Source organism: Salmo salar, chromosome 16 (assembly GCF_965601325.2).
Source record: "Salmo salar chromosome 16, fSalSal1, whole genome shotgun sequence".
Taxonomy (NCBI): Eukaryota; Metazoa; Chordata; class Actinopteri; order Salmoniformes; family Salmonidae; genus Salmo; species Salmo salar.
In genome coordinates, this window is record NC_138306.1 from 53,062,323 (window position 1) to 53,079,570 (window position 17,248).

Consider the following 17,248-nt stretch of genomic DNA (forward strand, 5'->3'; position numbering starts at 1 on the left):
TGGATGGAGCGAGACATGATGTCCCAGATGTGCTCAATTGGATTCAGGCCTGGGGAACGGGCGGGCCAGTCCATAGCATCAATGCCTTCCTCTTGCAGGAACTGCTGACACACTCCAGCCACATGAGGTCTAGCATTGTCTTGCATTAGGAGGAACCCAGGGCCAACCGCACCAGCATATGGTCTCACAAGGGGTCTGAGGATCTCATCTCGGTACCTAATGGCAGTCAGGCTACCTCTGGCGAGCACATGGAGGGCTGTGCGGCCCCCCAAAGAAATGCCACCCCACACCATGACTGACCCACCGCCAAACCGGTTATGCTGGAGGATGTTGCAGGCCGCAGAACGTTCTCCACAGCGTCTCCAGACTCTGTCACGTCTGTCACGTGCTCAGTGTGAACCTGCTTTCATCTGTGAAGAGCACAGGGTGCCAGTGGCAAATTTGCCAATCTTGGTGTTCTCTGGCAAACGTCCTACACGGTGTTGGGCTGTAAGCACAACCCCTACCTGTGGACGTCGGGCCCTCATACCACCCTCATGGAGTCTGTTTCTGACCGTTTTAGCAGACACATGCACATTTGTGGCCTGCTGGAGGTCATTTTGCAGGGCTCTGGCAGTGCTCCTCCTGCTCCTCCTTGCACAAAGGCGGAGGTAGTTGTCCTGCTGCTGGGTTGTTGCCCTCCTACAGCCTCCTCCACGTCTGGCCTGTCTCCTGGTAGCGCCTCCATGCTCTGGACACTACGCTGACAGACACAGCAAACCTTCTTGCCACAGCTCGCATTGATGTGCCATCCTGGATGAGCTGCACTACCTGAGCCACTTGTGTGGGTTGTAGACTCCGTCTCATGCTACCACTAGAGTGAAAGCACCGCCAGCATTCAAAAGTGACCAAAACATCAGCCAGGAAGCATAGGAACTGAGAAGTGGTCTGTGGTCCCCACCTGCAGAACCACTCCTTTATTGGGGGTGTCTTGCTAATTGCCTATAATTTCCACCTGTTGTCTATTCCATTTGCACAACAGCATGTGAAATTTATTGTCAATCAGTGTTGCTTCCTAAGTGGACAGTTTGATTTCACAGAAGTGTGATTGACTTGGAGTTACTTTGTGTTGTTTAAGTGTTCCCTTTATTTTTTTGAGCAGTGTATATATACTTCATTTTCTGTGCCTGTATTCACATCTTACCCTCTTATCTTACAGTACATCTCTCTCTCCTCTAATCCACCCCCTCTCTCTTCCTCTCTCAGCTGTCCACTCTAATGTGCTCTCCGTACATGGAGGGCCTGTTGAAGAGTCAGAGTCTGGGTGTTCTGCCAGGGGCCGGAGGCGGCTGGAGGTCCGGGGAAGGTCAGGGTCCCCCCAGAGGGGAGCTCAACCACAGGCTCACCACCTCCCAGTGCTCCCTCCCCCACCGTGATGGAGGACTCACGCCCAACAGTAATAACCCAGGGGCCATCTCAGAGAGCAACTCAGGTGAGGGTAACACAGGGGCCATCTTAGAGCAACTCAGGTGAGGGTAACACAGGGGCCATCTTAGAGATCAACTCAGGGGAGGGAGTGAGGATAACACAGGGGCCATCTCAGAGATCAACTCAGGGGTGGGAGTGAGGATAACACAGGGGCCATCTCAGAGATCAACTCAGGGGAGGGAGTGAGGATAACACAGGGGCCATCTTAGAGCAACTCAGGGGAGGGAGTGAGGATAACACAGGGGCCATCTTAGAGCAACTCAGGTGAGGGAGTGAGGATAACACAGGGGCCATCTCAGAGAGCAACTCAGGTGAGGGAGTGAGGATAACACAGGGGCCATCTTAGAGCAACTCAGGGGAGGGAGTGAGGATAACACAGGGGCCATCTTAGAGCAACTCAGGTGAGGGAGTGAGGATAACACAGGGGCCATCTCAGAGCAACTTGGGAGGGAGTGAGGATAACACAGGGGCCATCTCAGAGATCAACTCAGGTGAGGGAGTGAGGATAACACAGGGGCCATCTCAGAGATCAACTCAGGGGTGGGAGTGAGGATAACACAGGGGCCATCTTAGAGCAACTCAGGTGAGGGAGTGAGGATAACACAGGGGCCATCTTAGAGCAACTTGGGAGGGAGTGAGGATAACACGGGCCATCTTAGAGCAACTTGGGAGGGAGTGAGGATAACACAGGGGCCATCTTAGAGCAACTCAGGGGAGGGAGTGAGGATAACACAGGGGCCATCTCAGAGCAACTTGGGAGGGAGTGAGGATAACACAGGGGCCATCTCAGAGCAACTTGGGAGGGAGTGAGGATAACACAGGGGCCATCTCAGAGAGCAACTCAGGTGAGAAAGGGATGGGAAGGAGTGAAGGGACATAGAGAGAGGGATAATGAGGGGGGAAGAAAGAGGGTGGGTACTGAAGGGGAAGAAAGAGGGTGGGTAGTGAAGGGGAAGAAAGAGGGTGGGTAGTGAGGGGAATAGTGAGAGGGGGGGAGAGGGATGGTGAGAGGGGGGGAGAGGGATGGTGAGAGGGGGGGAGAGGGATGGTGAGAGGGGAAGAGGGATGGTGAGAGATGGTGAGAGGGGGAAGAGGGATGGTGAGAGGGGGAAGAGGGATGGTGAGAGGGGGAAGAGGGATGGTGAGGGATGGTGAGAGGGGGAAGAGGGATGGTGAGAGATGGTGAGAGGGGGAAGAGGGATGGTGAGAGATGGTGAGAGGGGGAAGAGGGATGGTGAGAGGGGGAAGAGGGATGGTGAGAGATGGTGAGAGGGGGAGAGAGGGATGGTGAGAGGGGGAGAGAGGGATGGTGAGAGGGGGAGAGAGGGATGGTGAGAGGGGGAGAGAGGGATGGTGAGAGAGGGGAGGGGAGAGAGGGATGGTGAGAGGGGGAGAGAGGGATGGTGAGAGGGGGAGAGAGGGGGAGAGAGGGATGGTGAGAGGGGGAGAGAGGGATGGTGAGAGGGGGAGAGAGGGATGGTGAGAGAGGGATGGTGAGAGAGGGATGGTGAGAGAGGGATGGTGAGAGAGGGATGGTGAGAGAGGGATGGTGAGAGGGGGAGAGAGAGGGATGGTGAGAGAGGGATGGTGAGAGAGGGATGGTGAGAGGGTGAGAGAGGGATGGTGAGAGGGGGAGAGAGGGATGGTGAGAGAGGGATGGTGAGAGAGGGATGGTGAGAGAGGGATGGTGAGAGAGGGATGGTGAGAGAGGGAGGGGGAGAGAGGGATGGTGAGAGGGGGAGAGAGGGATGGTGAGAGAGGGATGGTGAGAGAGGGATGGTGAGAGAGGGATGGTGAGAGAGGGATGGTGAGAGGGATGGTGAGAGGGGGATGGTGAGAGGGGGATGGTGAGAGAGGGATGGTGAGAGGGGGAGAGAGGGATGGTGAGAGGGGGAGAGAGGGATGGTGAGAGAGGGATGGTGAGAGAGGGATGGTGAGAGAGGGATGGTGAGAGAGGGATGGTGAGAGAGGGATGGTGAGAGAGGGATGGTGAGAGGGGGAGAGAGGGATGGTGAGAGGGGGATGGTGAGAGTGGGAGAGAGGGATGGTGAGAGGGGGAAGAGGGATGGTGAGAGGGGGAAGAGGGATGGTGAGAGGGGGAAGAGGGATGGTGAGAGTGGGAGAGAGGGAAGGTGAGAGATGGTGAGAGATGGTGAGAGGGGGAAGAGGGATGGTGAGAGGGGGTGAGAGGGGGAAGAGGGATGGTGAGAGGGGGTGAGAGGGGGAAGAGGGATGGTGAGAGAGGGATGGTGAGAGAGGGATGGTGAGAGAGGGATGGTGAGAGAGGGATGGTGAGAGAGGGATGGTGAGAGAGGGATGGTGAGAGGGGGAGAGAGGGATGGTGAGAGGGGGATGGTGAGAGTGGGAGAGAGGGATGGTGAGAGGGGGAAGAGGGATGGTGAGAGGGGGAAGAGGGATGGTGAGAGGGGGAAGAGGGATGGTGAGAGTGGGAGAGAGGGAAGGTGAGAGATGGTGAGAGATGGTGAGAGGGGGAAGAGGGATGGTGAGAGGGGGTGAGAGGGGGAAGAGGGATGGTGAGAGGGGGAAGAGGGATGGTGAGAGGGGGGGAGAGAGGGGGATGGGGAGAGGGTAGAGAGGGATAGGGAAGTGAGGGAGAGGGGAGAGAGAAGGAGAGGGATAGTGAGGGGGACAGTGGGGGAGAGGGGAGAGCAAAGGATGGGGAGAGGGATAGTGAGGGGGACAGTGGGGGAGAGGGGAGAGCGAAGGATGGGGAGAGGGATAGTGAGGGGGACAGTGGGGGAGAGGGGAGAGCGAAGGATGGGGAGAGGGATAGTGAGGAGGACAGTGGGGGGGAGAGAGAAGGGTGGAGGAGAGGGGGACAGTGGAGGAGAGGGGGAGATGATAAGTGGAGGAACAGTTTAGAGGTTAGACGAGACATGCGCTCTGTGGCGGTAGGTAGCGTGGTGTTTAAGACCGCTGGGCCAGTAACTGAAAGTCCGAGCCGACTAGGTGAAAAATCTGTCGACGTGCCTCTGAGCAAGGCACTTAACTCTAATTGCTCCTGTAAATCGCTGTGGATAAGAGTGTAAAATGTCAATGTTATTGCTTCATCATTCCAACAGGTCAGTGTCCACAATAAGTCACTATGGACCACAATAAGTCACTATGGACCACAATAAGTCACTATGGACCACAATAGCTCATTGAAGCCTGAATTGTCTTTATTGTACCCTGAACCTTTTTATTTATTTTTATTTCACCTTTATTTAACCAGGTAGACCAATTGAGAACAAGTTCACATTTACAACTGCGACCTGGCCAAGATAAAGCAAAGCAGTGCGACAAAAACAACAACACAGAGTTACACATGGAATAAACAAGCATACAGTCAATAATACAATAGAAAAAATCTATATACACTGCTCAAAAAAATAAAGGGAACACTTAAACAACACAATTTAACTCCAAGTCAATCACACTTCTGTGAAATCAAACTGTCCACTTAGGAAGCAACACTGATTGACAATAAATTTCACATTCTGTTGTGCAAATGGAATAGACAACAGGTGGAAATTATAGGCAATTAGCAAGACACCCCCAATAAAGGAGTGGTTCTGCAGGTGGGGACCACAGACCACTTCTCAGTTCCTATGCTTCCTGGCTGATGTTTTGGTCACTTTTGAATGCTGGCGGTGCTTTCACTCTAGTGGTAGCATGAGATGGAGTCTACAACCCACACAAGTGGCTCAGGTAGTGCAGCTCATCCAGGATGGCACATCAATGCGAGCTGTGGCAAGAAGGTTTGCTGTGTCTGTCAGCGTAGTGTCCAGAGCATGGAGGCGCTACCAGGAGACAGGCCAGTACATCAAGAGACGTGGAGGAGGCCGTAGGAGGGCAACAACCCAGCAGCAGGACCGCTATCTCCGCCTTTGTGCAAGGAGGAGCAGGAGGAGCACTGCCAGAGCCCTGCAAAATGACCTCCAGCAGGCCACAAATGTGCATGTGTCTGCACAAACGGTCAGAAACAGACTCCATGAGGGTGGTATGAGGGCCTGACGTCCACAGGTGGGGGTTGTGCTTACAGCCCAACACCGTGCAGGACGTTTGGCATTTGCCAGAGAACACCAAGATTGGCAAATTCGCCACAGGCGCCCTGTGCTCTTCACAGATGAAAGCAGGTTCACACTGAGCACGTGACAGACGTGACAGAGTCTGGGACATCATGTCTCGCTCCATCCACCAACGCCACGTTGCACCACAGACTGTCCAGGAGTTGGCGGATGCTTTAGTCCAGGTCTGGGAGGAGATCCCTCAGGAGACCATCCGCCACCTCATCAGGAGCATGCCCAGGCGTTGTAGGGAGGTCATACAGGCACGTGGAGGCCACACACACTACTGAGCCTCATTTTGACTTGTTTTAAGGACATTACATCAAAGTTGGATCAGCCTGTAGTGTGGTTTTCCACTTTCATTTTGAGTGTGACTCCAAATCCAGACCTCCATGGGTTGATAAATTGGATTTCCATTAATTATTTTTGTGTGATTTTGTTGTCAGCACATTCAACTATGTAAAGAAAAAAGTATTTAATAAGATTATTTCTTTCATTTATATCTAGGATGTGTTGTTTAAGTGTTCCCTTTATTTTTTTGAGCAGTATACATTGTGTGCAAATGAGGTAAGGCAATAAATAGGCCGTAGTGGTGAAGTAAACCTACAAAGTCATGACCTGGGAATGGATACATGGTTCATTAGTGACATGAAGGATTCATTAAAACGTCTTGTTTTTCTCCTCGATAGAGCGAAACCGTTCAGAATGTTGCAGATATACATTGAATGTATTGAAAAGACTGTGATTGCTACTCCACGTTAGAGAATCAGGCTATGATCTCTTGAATAAGTCTTGTTTTTTTCTCTTTCGTCAGAGACGTAGCCACTACTATAAGTATCTACAGTGCCTTCGGAAATGATTCAGACCCTCTTGACTTTTTCCACATTTTGTTACGTTACAGCTTTATTCTAAAATTCATGAAATAAAACAATTTCCTCAGCAATCTACACACAATACCCCATAGCACATTCATTAAAAAAATATAGAAAATACCTTATTTACCGAAGTATTCAGACCCTTTGCTATGACACTCTAAATTGAGCTCATGTGCATCCTGTTTCCATTGATCATCCTTGAGATGTTTCTACAACATGATTGGAGTCCATCTGTGGTAAATTCAATTGATTGGACATGATTTGGAAAGGCACAAACCTGTCTATATAAGGTTCCACAGTTGACAGTGCATGTCAGAGCAAAACCAAGCTATGAGGTCGAAGGAATTGTCCATAGAGCTCCAAGACAGGATTGTGTCGAAGCACAGATCTGGGGAAGGGTGTCAAAACATTTCTGCAGCATTGAAGGTCCCCAAGAACACAGTGACCTCCATAAATAGATGTTTTGAACCACCAAAACTCTTCCTAGAGCTGGTCGCCCAGCTAAACTTAGCAATCAGGGGAGAAGGGCCTTGGTCAGGGAGGTGACCAAGTTGCCGACGGTCGCTCTGACAGAGTTCTAGAGTTCCTCTGTGGAGATGGGAGAACCTTCCAGAAGGGCAACCATCTCTGCAGCACTCCACAAATTAGGTCTTAAATCCTCCGGCAATGTCTTCAGCCGCTCCTCATGGCGACCAATCACAGTTCCATGGTGGGTGAGAGCCGACTGTAAGTGGTGGAGCTCGGAGTGTCCCCCGGACGACGGACAAATCTCTGCTGGGTCCATTCAGGCTGAGGTCTACTGTGACAATAATGCAAGTACCAACTCTTAATGGTAGAGTGGTCAGACAGAAGCCACTCCTTAGTAAAAAGGCACATGACAACCCGCTTGGAGTTTGCCAAAAGGCACCTAAAGGACTCTCAGACCATGAGAAACAAGTTTCTCTGGTCTGATGAAACCAAGATTGAACTCTTTGGCCTGAACGCCAAGTGTCACGTCTGGAGGGAACCTGGTATGTAGTGGCACCATCCCTATGGTGATCATGGTGGTGGCAGCATCATAATGTGGGGATGTTTTTCAGCGGCTGGGACTGGGAGACTAGTCAGGATGGAGGGAAAGATGAACGGAGCAAAGTACAGAGAGATCATTGATGAAAACCAGAGCTCCAGAGTGCTCAGGATCTCAGACTGGGGGCGAAGGTTCACCTTCCAACAGGACAACAACCCTAAGCACACAGCAAGCCAACGCAGGAGTGGCTTCAAGACAAGTCTCTGAATGTCCTAGAGTGGCCCAGCCAGAGCCCGGACTTGAACCCGATCGAGCATCTCTGGAGAAACCTGAAAATAGCTGTGCAGCGACGCTCCCCATCCAACCTGACAGAGCTTGAGAGGATCTGCGGAGAACAATGGGAGAAACTCCCCAAATACAGGTGTGCCAAGCTTGTAGTGTCATACCCAAGAATACTCCAGGATGTAATAGGTAGCAAAGGTGCTTCAACAAAGTACTGAGATAAGGGCCTGAATACTTATGTGATATTTCAGTTTTTATATTTTCATAAATGAGCAAAAAAATAAATACAGTTTTTGCTTTGTCATTTATAGTGTATTGTGTGTACCGTAAATTCCGGACTATAAGCTGCAACTTTTTTCCCAGCTTTGAACCTCGCGGCTTAAACAATGACGTGGCTAATATATGGATTTTTCCCGCTTTCAATTTTTTTTTTCTCCAAAAAACACATTCTGTGATGTGCTCAGTTTTTTGGCGGCATGAAGCTTCCATTAGACCAATGAAATTGCCGAACGGGTTACGGTCAAACAACTTTTTTGTTTACTGTTTAGATTAAATCGAGCGCTCTCAAACTTTCCATCATTCTGATTACGGTAGTCATTTTGTCACCCTCATCATGGCAAAGACACGGAGAAATGCATATGATGCAGCTTTCAAGTTGAAGGCGATTGATCTGGCTGTTGGAAAAGGAAATAGAGCTGCTGCACGGGAGCTTGGTCTTAATGAGTCGACGATAAGGCGTTGCAAACAGCAGCGTGAGGAATTGACTCAGTGCAAAAAGACAACTAAAGCTTACTACTATTTTTTTATTTTTGTTACAAGCCGTGTTTCGTTAAAGCCTATTTATTTTTGTTACAAGCCGTGTTTCGTTAAAGCCTGTGTAAAGTTCATTTGTTTCAATGTACCGGTAGGCACCTGCGGCTTATAGACATATGCGGCTTATTTATGTTCAAAACAATCCTTTTTTTTTAAATTCAGTGGGTGCGGCTTATATTCAGGTGCGCTTAATAGTCCGGAAATTACGGTAGGTTGAAGGGGGGAAAAAACAATTTCATCAATTTTAGAAATAAGGCTTTAACCTAACAAACTGGAAAAAGTCAAGGGGTCTGAATACTTTCCGAAGGCACTGAGTTATATTGAGTTATATAGAGTTATATGTCTAAGTCTGATTTTGCCCATACTGTTCTTGTTTCCCTTCTAGACTCCACTCCATCCGCTAGGGCCTCGGGAGCCCCTTGGGGGTGCATGGGGGGGTCCGAGGGAGATGGTGAAAGGGGCATGAGCCCCCCTCCCGGTCCCTCAGTGGTGGTCCCCTCCATCGCCCTAACAGAGCCCGCCTCCCCATGCCCTGCCCACTCCGACGCCCTAGACTCTGGCGAGGGCGACTACGACGACGGCCCCGAGTATCTGGCTATCGGTAACCTGGGGCAACGTGGCAATCGGCGCGACTCCCAAAACTCCACCCCCGGTGGCGAGCCTGGCGGCGGCGAATCGGATGGTGAGGCTCAGGTCCAGTCCCCTGCAAGGAGCTCCTTGACTTCAGTCCCACCTCCCACACCTCGAAGGTCATCCTTCTCAGAGGGTCAGAGGGAGCCGGGTCGGGGGGGCAGCAGAGGACACGTCCGCTCAATGTCCGACACAGGGATCAACAGCAAACATAGACATGGTGAGCATGTGTGTGTGTGTGTGCAGCAGGTGAGAGGTGTGAATTGAAATGTCAAAAAAAGTAATTCTGGTGTGTTTGCTTTTCAGCAGCTGAATGTGTGTGAGACCAGTGTTTATATAAGAGTATGTCTATGCTGCAGAGAGAGGGTCTGCATGCCTAGGTGGTGTGGATCACATTCTGCACATTTCTTCTCTCTCTGATGCTCAGTTACCAGTGCCACTGCTTCTAAAAACTACTTTACTTTACTCTCTTCTTCTATTTTCACACTGCTAACCGCTCTCCTGTCCTCTCAATTCAAATCAACGGGCTTTATTGGCATTGGAACATATGTTTACATTGCGAAAGTAAATCGAATAGACAATAAAGAAATTGGAAATTAACAAGGGGAACCCTCGCAAAAGTTTTGAAAGAATATAATAGACATTTCAAATGGTATATTATTGGCTTTGTTCAGTGTTGTTACAATGTGCAAGTAGTTGAAGTATGAAAGAGAAAATAAATAAAGATATAGGTTGTGTTCCGCTGGTTGCCCTTTTCTCATGGCAACGGGCCACAAATCTTGCTGCTGTGGTGGCACACTGCGGTATTTCACCTAACAGATATGGGAGTTTATCAATGTTTGATTTGTTTTCAAAGTCTTTGGGTCTGTGTGATCTGTGGGAGATATGTGTCTTTATGCTCATACATATGGCAGGAGGTTAGGAAGTGCAGCTCAGTTTCCACCTCATTTTGTGGGCAGTGTGCACATAGGCAGACCTGGTTCTCAAGAGAAGACCAGCTATGGCGGTCTCTCAATAGCAAGGCTCTGTACACAAAGATTTTCTTAATTTTGGGTCAGTCACAGTGGTCAGGTATTCTGCCACTGTGTACTCTCTGTTTAGGGCCAAATGGCATTCTAGTTTGCTCTGTTAATTCTTTCCAATGTGTCAAGTAATTATCTTTTTGCTTTCTCATGATTTGGTTGGATCTAAATGTGTTTCTGTCCTGGGGCTCTGTGGGGTCTGTTTGTGTTTGTGAACAGAGGCCCAGAACCAGCTGGTTGAGGAGACACTTCTCTAGGTTCATCTGTCTGTAGGTGAGGGCTTTGTGGTGGAATGTGTGGGCATAACTTCCTTTTCAGTAGTTGTAGAATTGAGCAGCTTTTTTCTAGATGTTGATAACTAGTGGATACAGTCTTAATTCTGCTCTGCATGGATTGTTTTGGGTTTTGCATTGCACACAATAGATTTTTGCAGAATTCTGCATGCAGAGTCTCAATTTGGTATTTGTCCCATTTTGTGAGTTCTTGGTTGGTGAGTGGAGACTAGACCTCACAACCATAGAGGGCAATGGGTTCGATAACTGATTTGAAGTATTTCTTTGCCAGATCCTAATTGGTATGTTGAGTTTTATGTTCCTTTTGATGGCATAGAAGGCCCTTGACTTGTCTCTCAGATCGTTCACAGCCTTGTGGAAGTTATTTTTTGGTGCTGATGTTTAGGCAGAGGTAGGTGTAGTTCTTTGTGCGCTAGGGCAACGGTGTCTAGATCAAATTCTATTTGTTGTCTTGGCTACTGTACCTTTTTTGAAACACCATTATTTTTGTCTTACTGAGATTTACTGTCAGGGCCCAGGTCTGACAGAATCTGTGCTGCTGTAGGCCCTCCTTGTTTGGGGACAGAATCACCAGGTAGACTGCAAACAGTAGACATTTGATTTCGGAGTCTAGCAGTGTGAGGCCGGGTGATGCAGACTGTTCTAATGCCCTCGCCAATTCATATATATATATATATATATATATTGAAGATGGTGGGGCTCAAGCTGCATCCCTGCCTCACTCCACGGCCCTGTGGAAAGAAATCTGTGTGTTTATTGCACATTTTAACTGTACACTTGTTCTTTGTGTACATTGATTTTTTATGTTTTTCCACCAACACCACTTTCCATTAATTTGTATAGCAGACCCTTTAGTCAAAAGCTTTTTTGAAATCAACAAAGCATGAGAAGACTTTGCTTTTGTTTTATTAGTTTGTCAATAAGGGTGTGTAGGGTGTATGCGATAGGAAGCCAATTTGACATTTGCGCCGGACATTGTTTTCGCTGAGGGAATTTAGAGTCTGCTGTTGATGATACTGCAGAGTATTTGTTTCTTGATTGCTGCTGGTGCATATTACACGGTAATTATTAGGGTCAAATTTGAGTCTACCTTTGTGGATTGGGGTGATCAGGCCTTGGTTCCAAATATTAGGGAAGATGCCAGAGCTGAGGGTAATGTTGAAGAGTTTAAGTATATCCAATTTGAATTTGTGGACTGGATTTTATCATTTAGTTTAGTATACGTTTTGGGGGTTTGTATTTGGTCCTTTAGCTCATCCAATGTAATTGGAGAATCCTGTGGGTTCTGGTAGTCTTTAATAGCTGATCATTTAGTAAATGATCAGGTATATGTTTTTACTGTTTGTTATATGGCTGAAAAGATTGGAGAAGTGGTTTATCCATACGCCTCCATTTTGGATAAATAACTCTTCGTGTTTGTTTAGTGTGTTCTAAATTACCCAGAAGTGATTTGATTCTATGGATTCTTCAGTCACAATGAGATGTTTTCTGTCATGCTGTTCCTTATTTTTTCTTAGTGTATTTCTGTATTGTTTTACCATAGTGAAGGCGTAAACTAAAGTTTTATGGTTCTGTGTTTTTTGGGGTTGGATAGTTTTCTCAATTTCTTTCTTAGGTTATTTACATTCTTCATCAAACCATTTCTCTTTGTTTTTTGTTGTCTTACGTTTTCTACCGGAATTTAAATTTGATAAGTTAACTGCAACCTTCACTATTGCAGGAAAACGTTTTGTCCAGGAAGTTGTGTAGGAGGGATTGGACACTACCTTCCTTCCATCTATAACATGTCTTAATAGTATTCAGTTTGCTCGTCTTTGATGCCTTACGGTTGATTATTGCTCCATTCAAGCAGATTGTGATCTGATAGGGCCGTCAGGGGGCTGACTGTGAATGCTCTAAGAGACTTTGGGTTGAGGTCGGTGATCATTTTATTACTGGAGATTTTATTTTATCTACAGTACTACTGCCAAGAGATGAGCATCTCTCTTCTGTCTCTCCTTCTCGTTTGCTCTCTTTCTCTCTCTCTCTCTCTCTCTCTCTCTCTCTCTGCTTTGTGGTAATATTTTCTCTCTCTCTCTCTTCCTTGTTGTCTGTCTGCGTGAAGGAGGGGGCCACAGGAAAATCAGCGTTATAATAGAGGACCCTGTAGCAGGTTGGCAGTGCAGTTCTTCTGCGCTCCATCACTTCCTCTTCCTGTCTCCCTTTCCCTGCCCTCCGCATGCTATTTTTCCTTCTTCCCCTCTCATCTGGCCTTGCCTCTGGTTCTTCATTTGTGCAGTTGTTTTGGTCAAACTAAGATCAAGACGCTAGGCCAAAACAGCTTGCCACATTCATTCATTGTGTTGGTTGGTGTTTAAATGCACCTTACTTTTATTACATTGTGATGTTTTGATGTTTTTTTGTTGTTGTTGGTCATTCATTGAATGCATCATAATTTTACTATCAATTGTTTACGACTGTTTCCTTTTCTCTGTTATAGCTTTCTGTGGCCAGTATAACTTGACATTTATTAGTTAAGAATTTGTCCAGAATCACTGTCAACTGTATTGTACAAAAATGTATCATCACAATATTTGCCCAGGATTTGCAGTGAGTACACCACATGCACGGAAATGTCAACGTTTAAGACTTGATATTTGATAGATTATTACCCTGTGATGTCATTTACCTAGCTGATAACAAAACATTGACGTTTTGATTTGATACATTTACTTTTGTTATATCCTTTGTGGGTGTCTAACTGAGCATTTCACAAAATGGAAGGTAAAGTTGAAATCCCTATTTACTGACACAATCGATCAGTTACCAGTCTGTTAGCTAAATTTAACACACATGTTGAATAAGGAACCAGTCTGGCAAACAGGCTATTTGTTGGCACTTGATGATAAGACACTAATATCAGTTATGTGGTCAATCTAACATCAGCTGTGTGTTCTGTGTCTCAGAATCATTGGTTGCAGAGGACTGTCGTTTGGAGGACTACAGCCCTTTCTCCCTTGGCAGCAGTGATGCCAGTACACCCAGTTCCCTCTATATGGAGTCAGTGAGTAGACTGGTTCAAACATTATAACTACCTATCTGTCTAGTGAGTAGACTGGTTCAAACATTAAAACTACGTATCTGTCTAGTGAGTAGACTGGTTCAAACATTAAAACGACATATCTGTCTAGTGAGTAGACTGGTTCAAACATAACTACCTGCAGTTGAAGTCGGAAGTTTATATACACTTAGGTTGGAGTCATTAAAACTCTTTTTTTCAACGACTCCACAAATTTCTTGTTAACAAACTATAGTTTTGGCAAGTCGGTTAGGACATCCACTTTGTGCATGACGCAAGTAATTTTTCCAACAATTGTTTACAGACAGATTATTTCACTTACAATTCACTGTATCACAATTCCAGTGGGTCAGAAGTTTACATACACTAAGTTGACTGTGCCTTCAAACAGCTTGGAAGATTCCAGAAAATGATGTCATGGCTTTAGAAGCTTCTGATAGGCTAATTGACATCATTTGAGTCAATTGGAGCTATACCTGTGGATGTATTTCAAGGCCTACCTTCAAACTCGGTGCCTCTTTGCTTGACATCATGGGAAAATCTAGAGATCAGCCAAGACCTCAGAAAAAAATTGTTGACCTCCACAAGTCTGGTTCATCCTTGGGAGCAATTTCCAAACACCTGAAGGTACCAGGTTCATTTGTACAAACAATAGTATGCAAGTATAAACGCCATGGGACCACACAACCGTCATACCGCTCAGGAAGGAGACGCGTTCTGTCTCCTAGAGATGAACGTACTTTGGTGCGAAAAGTGCAAATCAATCCCAGAACAACAGCAAAGGACCTTGTGAAGATGCTGGAGGAAACGGGTACAAAAGTATCTATAGCCACAGTAAAACGAGTCCTATATTGACATAACCTGAAAGGCCGCTCAGCAAGGAAGAAGCCACTGCTCCAAAACCACCATAAAAATGCCAGACTACGGTTTGCAACTGCACATGGGGACAAAGATCAAACTTTTTGGAGAAATGTCCTCTGGTCTGATGAAACAAAAATAGAACTGTTTGGCCAATGACCATCGTTATGTTTGGAGGAAAAGGGGGGAGGCTTGCAAGCTGAAAAACACCATCCCAACCGTGAAGCACAGGGGTGGCAGCCTCATGTTGTGGGGTGCTTTGCTGCAGGAGGGACTGGTGCACTTCACAAAATAGATGGCATCTTGAGGAAGGAAAATTATGTGGATATATTGAAGCAACATCTCAAGACATCAGTCAGGAAGTTAAAACTTGACCCCAAGCATACTTACAAAGCTGTGGCAAAATGGCATAAGGACAACAAAGTCAAGGTATTGGAGTGGCCATCACAAAGCCCAGACCCCAATCCTATAGATCATTTGTGGGCAGAACTGAAAAAGCGTGTGCGAGCAAAGATCCTACAAACCTGACTCAGTTACACCTGCTCTGTCAGGAGGAATGGGCCAAAATTCACCCAACTTATTGTCGGAAGCTTGTGGAAGGCTACCCAAGCTTGTGGAAGGCTACCCATTGCCTTTAAACAATTTAAAGGCAATGCTACCCAATACTAATTGAGTGTATGTAAACTTCTGACCCACTGGGAATGTGATGAAAGAAATAAAAAATAAATCATTCTCTCTACTATTATTCTGACATTTCACATTCTTAAAATAAAGTGGTGACCCTAACTGACCTAAGACAGGGAATTTTACTAGGATTAAATGTCAGGAATTGTGAGAAACTGAGTTTTTAAATGTATTTGGCTAAGGTCTATGTACACTTCCTGCTTCAACTGTAGCTGTCTAGTGAGTAGACTGGTTCAAACATTAAAACTACCTATCTGTCTAGTGAGGAGACGGGTAGTAATGTTTTAAACCAGTCTACTCACTAGACAGCTAGGTAGTTTTAAAACATAACTATCTGTCTAGTGAGTAGACTGGTCAAACATTAAAACTACCTATCTGTCTAGTGAGTAGACTGGTTCAAACATTAAAACTACCTATCTGTCTAGTGAGTAGACAGGTAGTTTTAATGTTTGAACCAGTCTGTCTAGTGAGTAGACTGGTTCAAACATTTTCCTACATCACCTTATCCAAAGTATATGTTCCTGTTACCTACAGTGCCTTCAGAAAGTATTCACACCCCTTGACTTTTTCCAGTTTGTTGTGTTACAGCATGGATTCAATTGAGATTTTGTGTCACTGGCCTACACACAATAGCACATAATGTCAAAGTGGAATTATGTTTTTAGATATTTTTACTAATTCATTTACAATTTAAAGCTGAAATGTCTTGAGTCAATTAGTATTCAATCCTTTGTTATGGCAAGCCTAAATAAATTCAGGAGTAAAAAATGTCTAACAAGCCACATAATCAGTTGGATGGACTCACTCTGGGTGAAATAATAGTGTGTAACATGATTTTTGAATGACTGTCTCATCTCTGTACCCAACACATACAATTATCTGTAAGGTCCCTCAGTCGAGCGGTGAATTTAAAACACAGATTCAACCACAAAGACCAGGGAGGTTTTCCAATGCCTCGCAAGAAGGGCAACTAATTGTTTAAAAAAAAAAATGCAAACATTGAATATCGCTTTGGGCATGGTGAGGTTGTTTAATTACACTTTGAATGGTGTATCAATATACCCAGTCACTACAAAGATGAAGGCATCCTTCCCTGAACGGTTCCTGAACGGTTTCCTTCCTCTCCGGTAACTGCAACTCAGTTGCCGGAGAGGAAGGAAACCATTCAGGGATTTCACCATGAGGCCAATGTTGACTTTAAAACAACATTGTAGGTACTCCACAATAGTAACCTAAGTAACAGAGTGAAAAGAAGGAAGCTTGTACAGAATAAAAATATTCAAAAACATGCAACCTGTTTGCAATAAGTCACTCAAGTAAAACTGCAAAAAATGTGGCAAAGAAATTACCTTTTATGTCGCGAAGACAAAGCGTTATGTTTGGGGCAAACACAACACATCACTGAGTACCACTCTTCATATTTTCAAACGTGGTGGCTGCATCATGTTATGGGTATGCTTGTGTAACAGTTTTGCTTCCGTCCCTCTCCTGGGCTTGAAACAGGGACCCCTGAACACATCGACAACAGTCACCCTCGAAGCATCTTTACCCTTGCAGAGCAAGGGATACTACTTAAAGTTCTCAGAGCGAGTGACGTCACCGATTGAAACGCTACTAGTGCGTCCCACTAACTAGCTAGCTATTTCATACCAGTTACACTTGTCAAAAACTAGGGAGTTATTTTTTTGTTGAATGAAAATAAACGGAATAGAGCTAAGCACAGCGAAAATCCTAGAGGAAAACCTGGTTGTCTGCTGTCCAACCAACACTGGGAGACAAATTTATCCTTTCAGCAGGACAATAAGCTAAAACAGAAAGGTTAAATATACACTGGAGTTGATTACCAAGATGACATTGAACGATCCTGAGTGGCCGAGTTTCAGTTGACTTAAATCAGCATGAAAATCTGTGGCACGACTTGCAAATGGCTGTCTAGCAAGTATCAACAACCAACTTGATCGAGCTTGAAGAAATAAAAGAATGTGCAAATATTGTGTAATCCAGGTGTGGATATTTCTTACAGACTTACCCAGAAAGACTCATAGCTGTAATTGCTGCCAAAGGTGCTTCAACAAAGTATTGACTCAGGTGTGAATACTTATGTAAATGGAAGATTTCTGTATTTTATTTTCAATATATTTGCAAACGTTCAAAAAAATCTGTTTTCACTTTGTCATTATGGGGTATTAT

At 45.9% G+C, this 17,248-nt stretch overlaps 1 protein-coding gene across 1 annotated transcript in view; it reads left to right on the forward strand.

The window, feature by feature from the left end:
- rubcn (rubicon autophagy regulator) overlaps positions 1 to 17,248 on the forward strand; it is a 71,241-nt gene that overhangs the window by 28,157 nt on the left and 25,836 nt on the right. Inside the window, exons 6-8 of the mRNA XM_082962401.1 lie at positions 1,246 to 1,471; positions 8,899 to 9,363; positions 13,404 to 13,521. Coding sequence (XP_082818527.1) covers positions 1,246 to 1,471; positions 8,899 to 9,363; positions 13,404 to 13,521 — 809 coding nt within the window. The remainder of the gene's footprint in view (positions 1 to 1,245; positions 1,472 to 8,898; positions 9,364 to 13,403; positions 13,522 to 17,248) is intronic.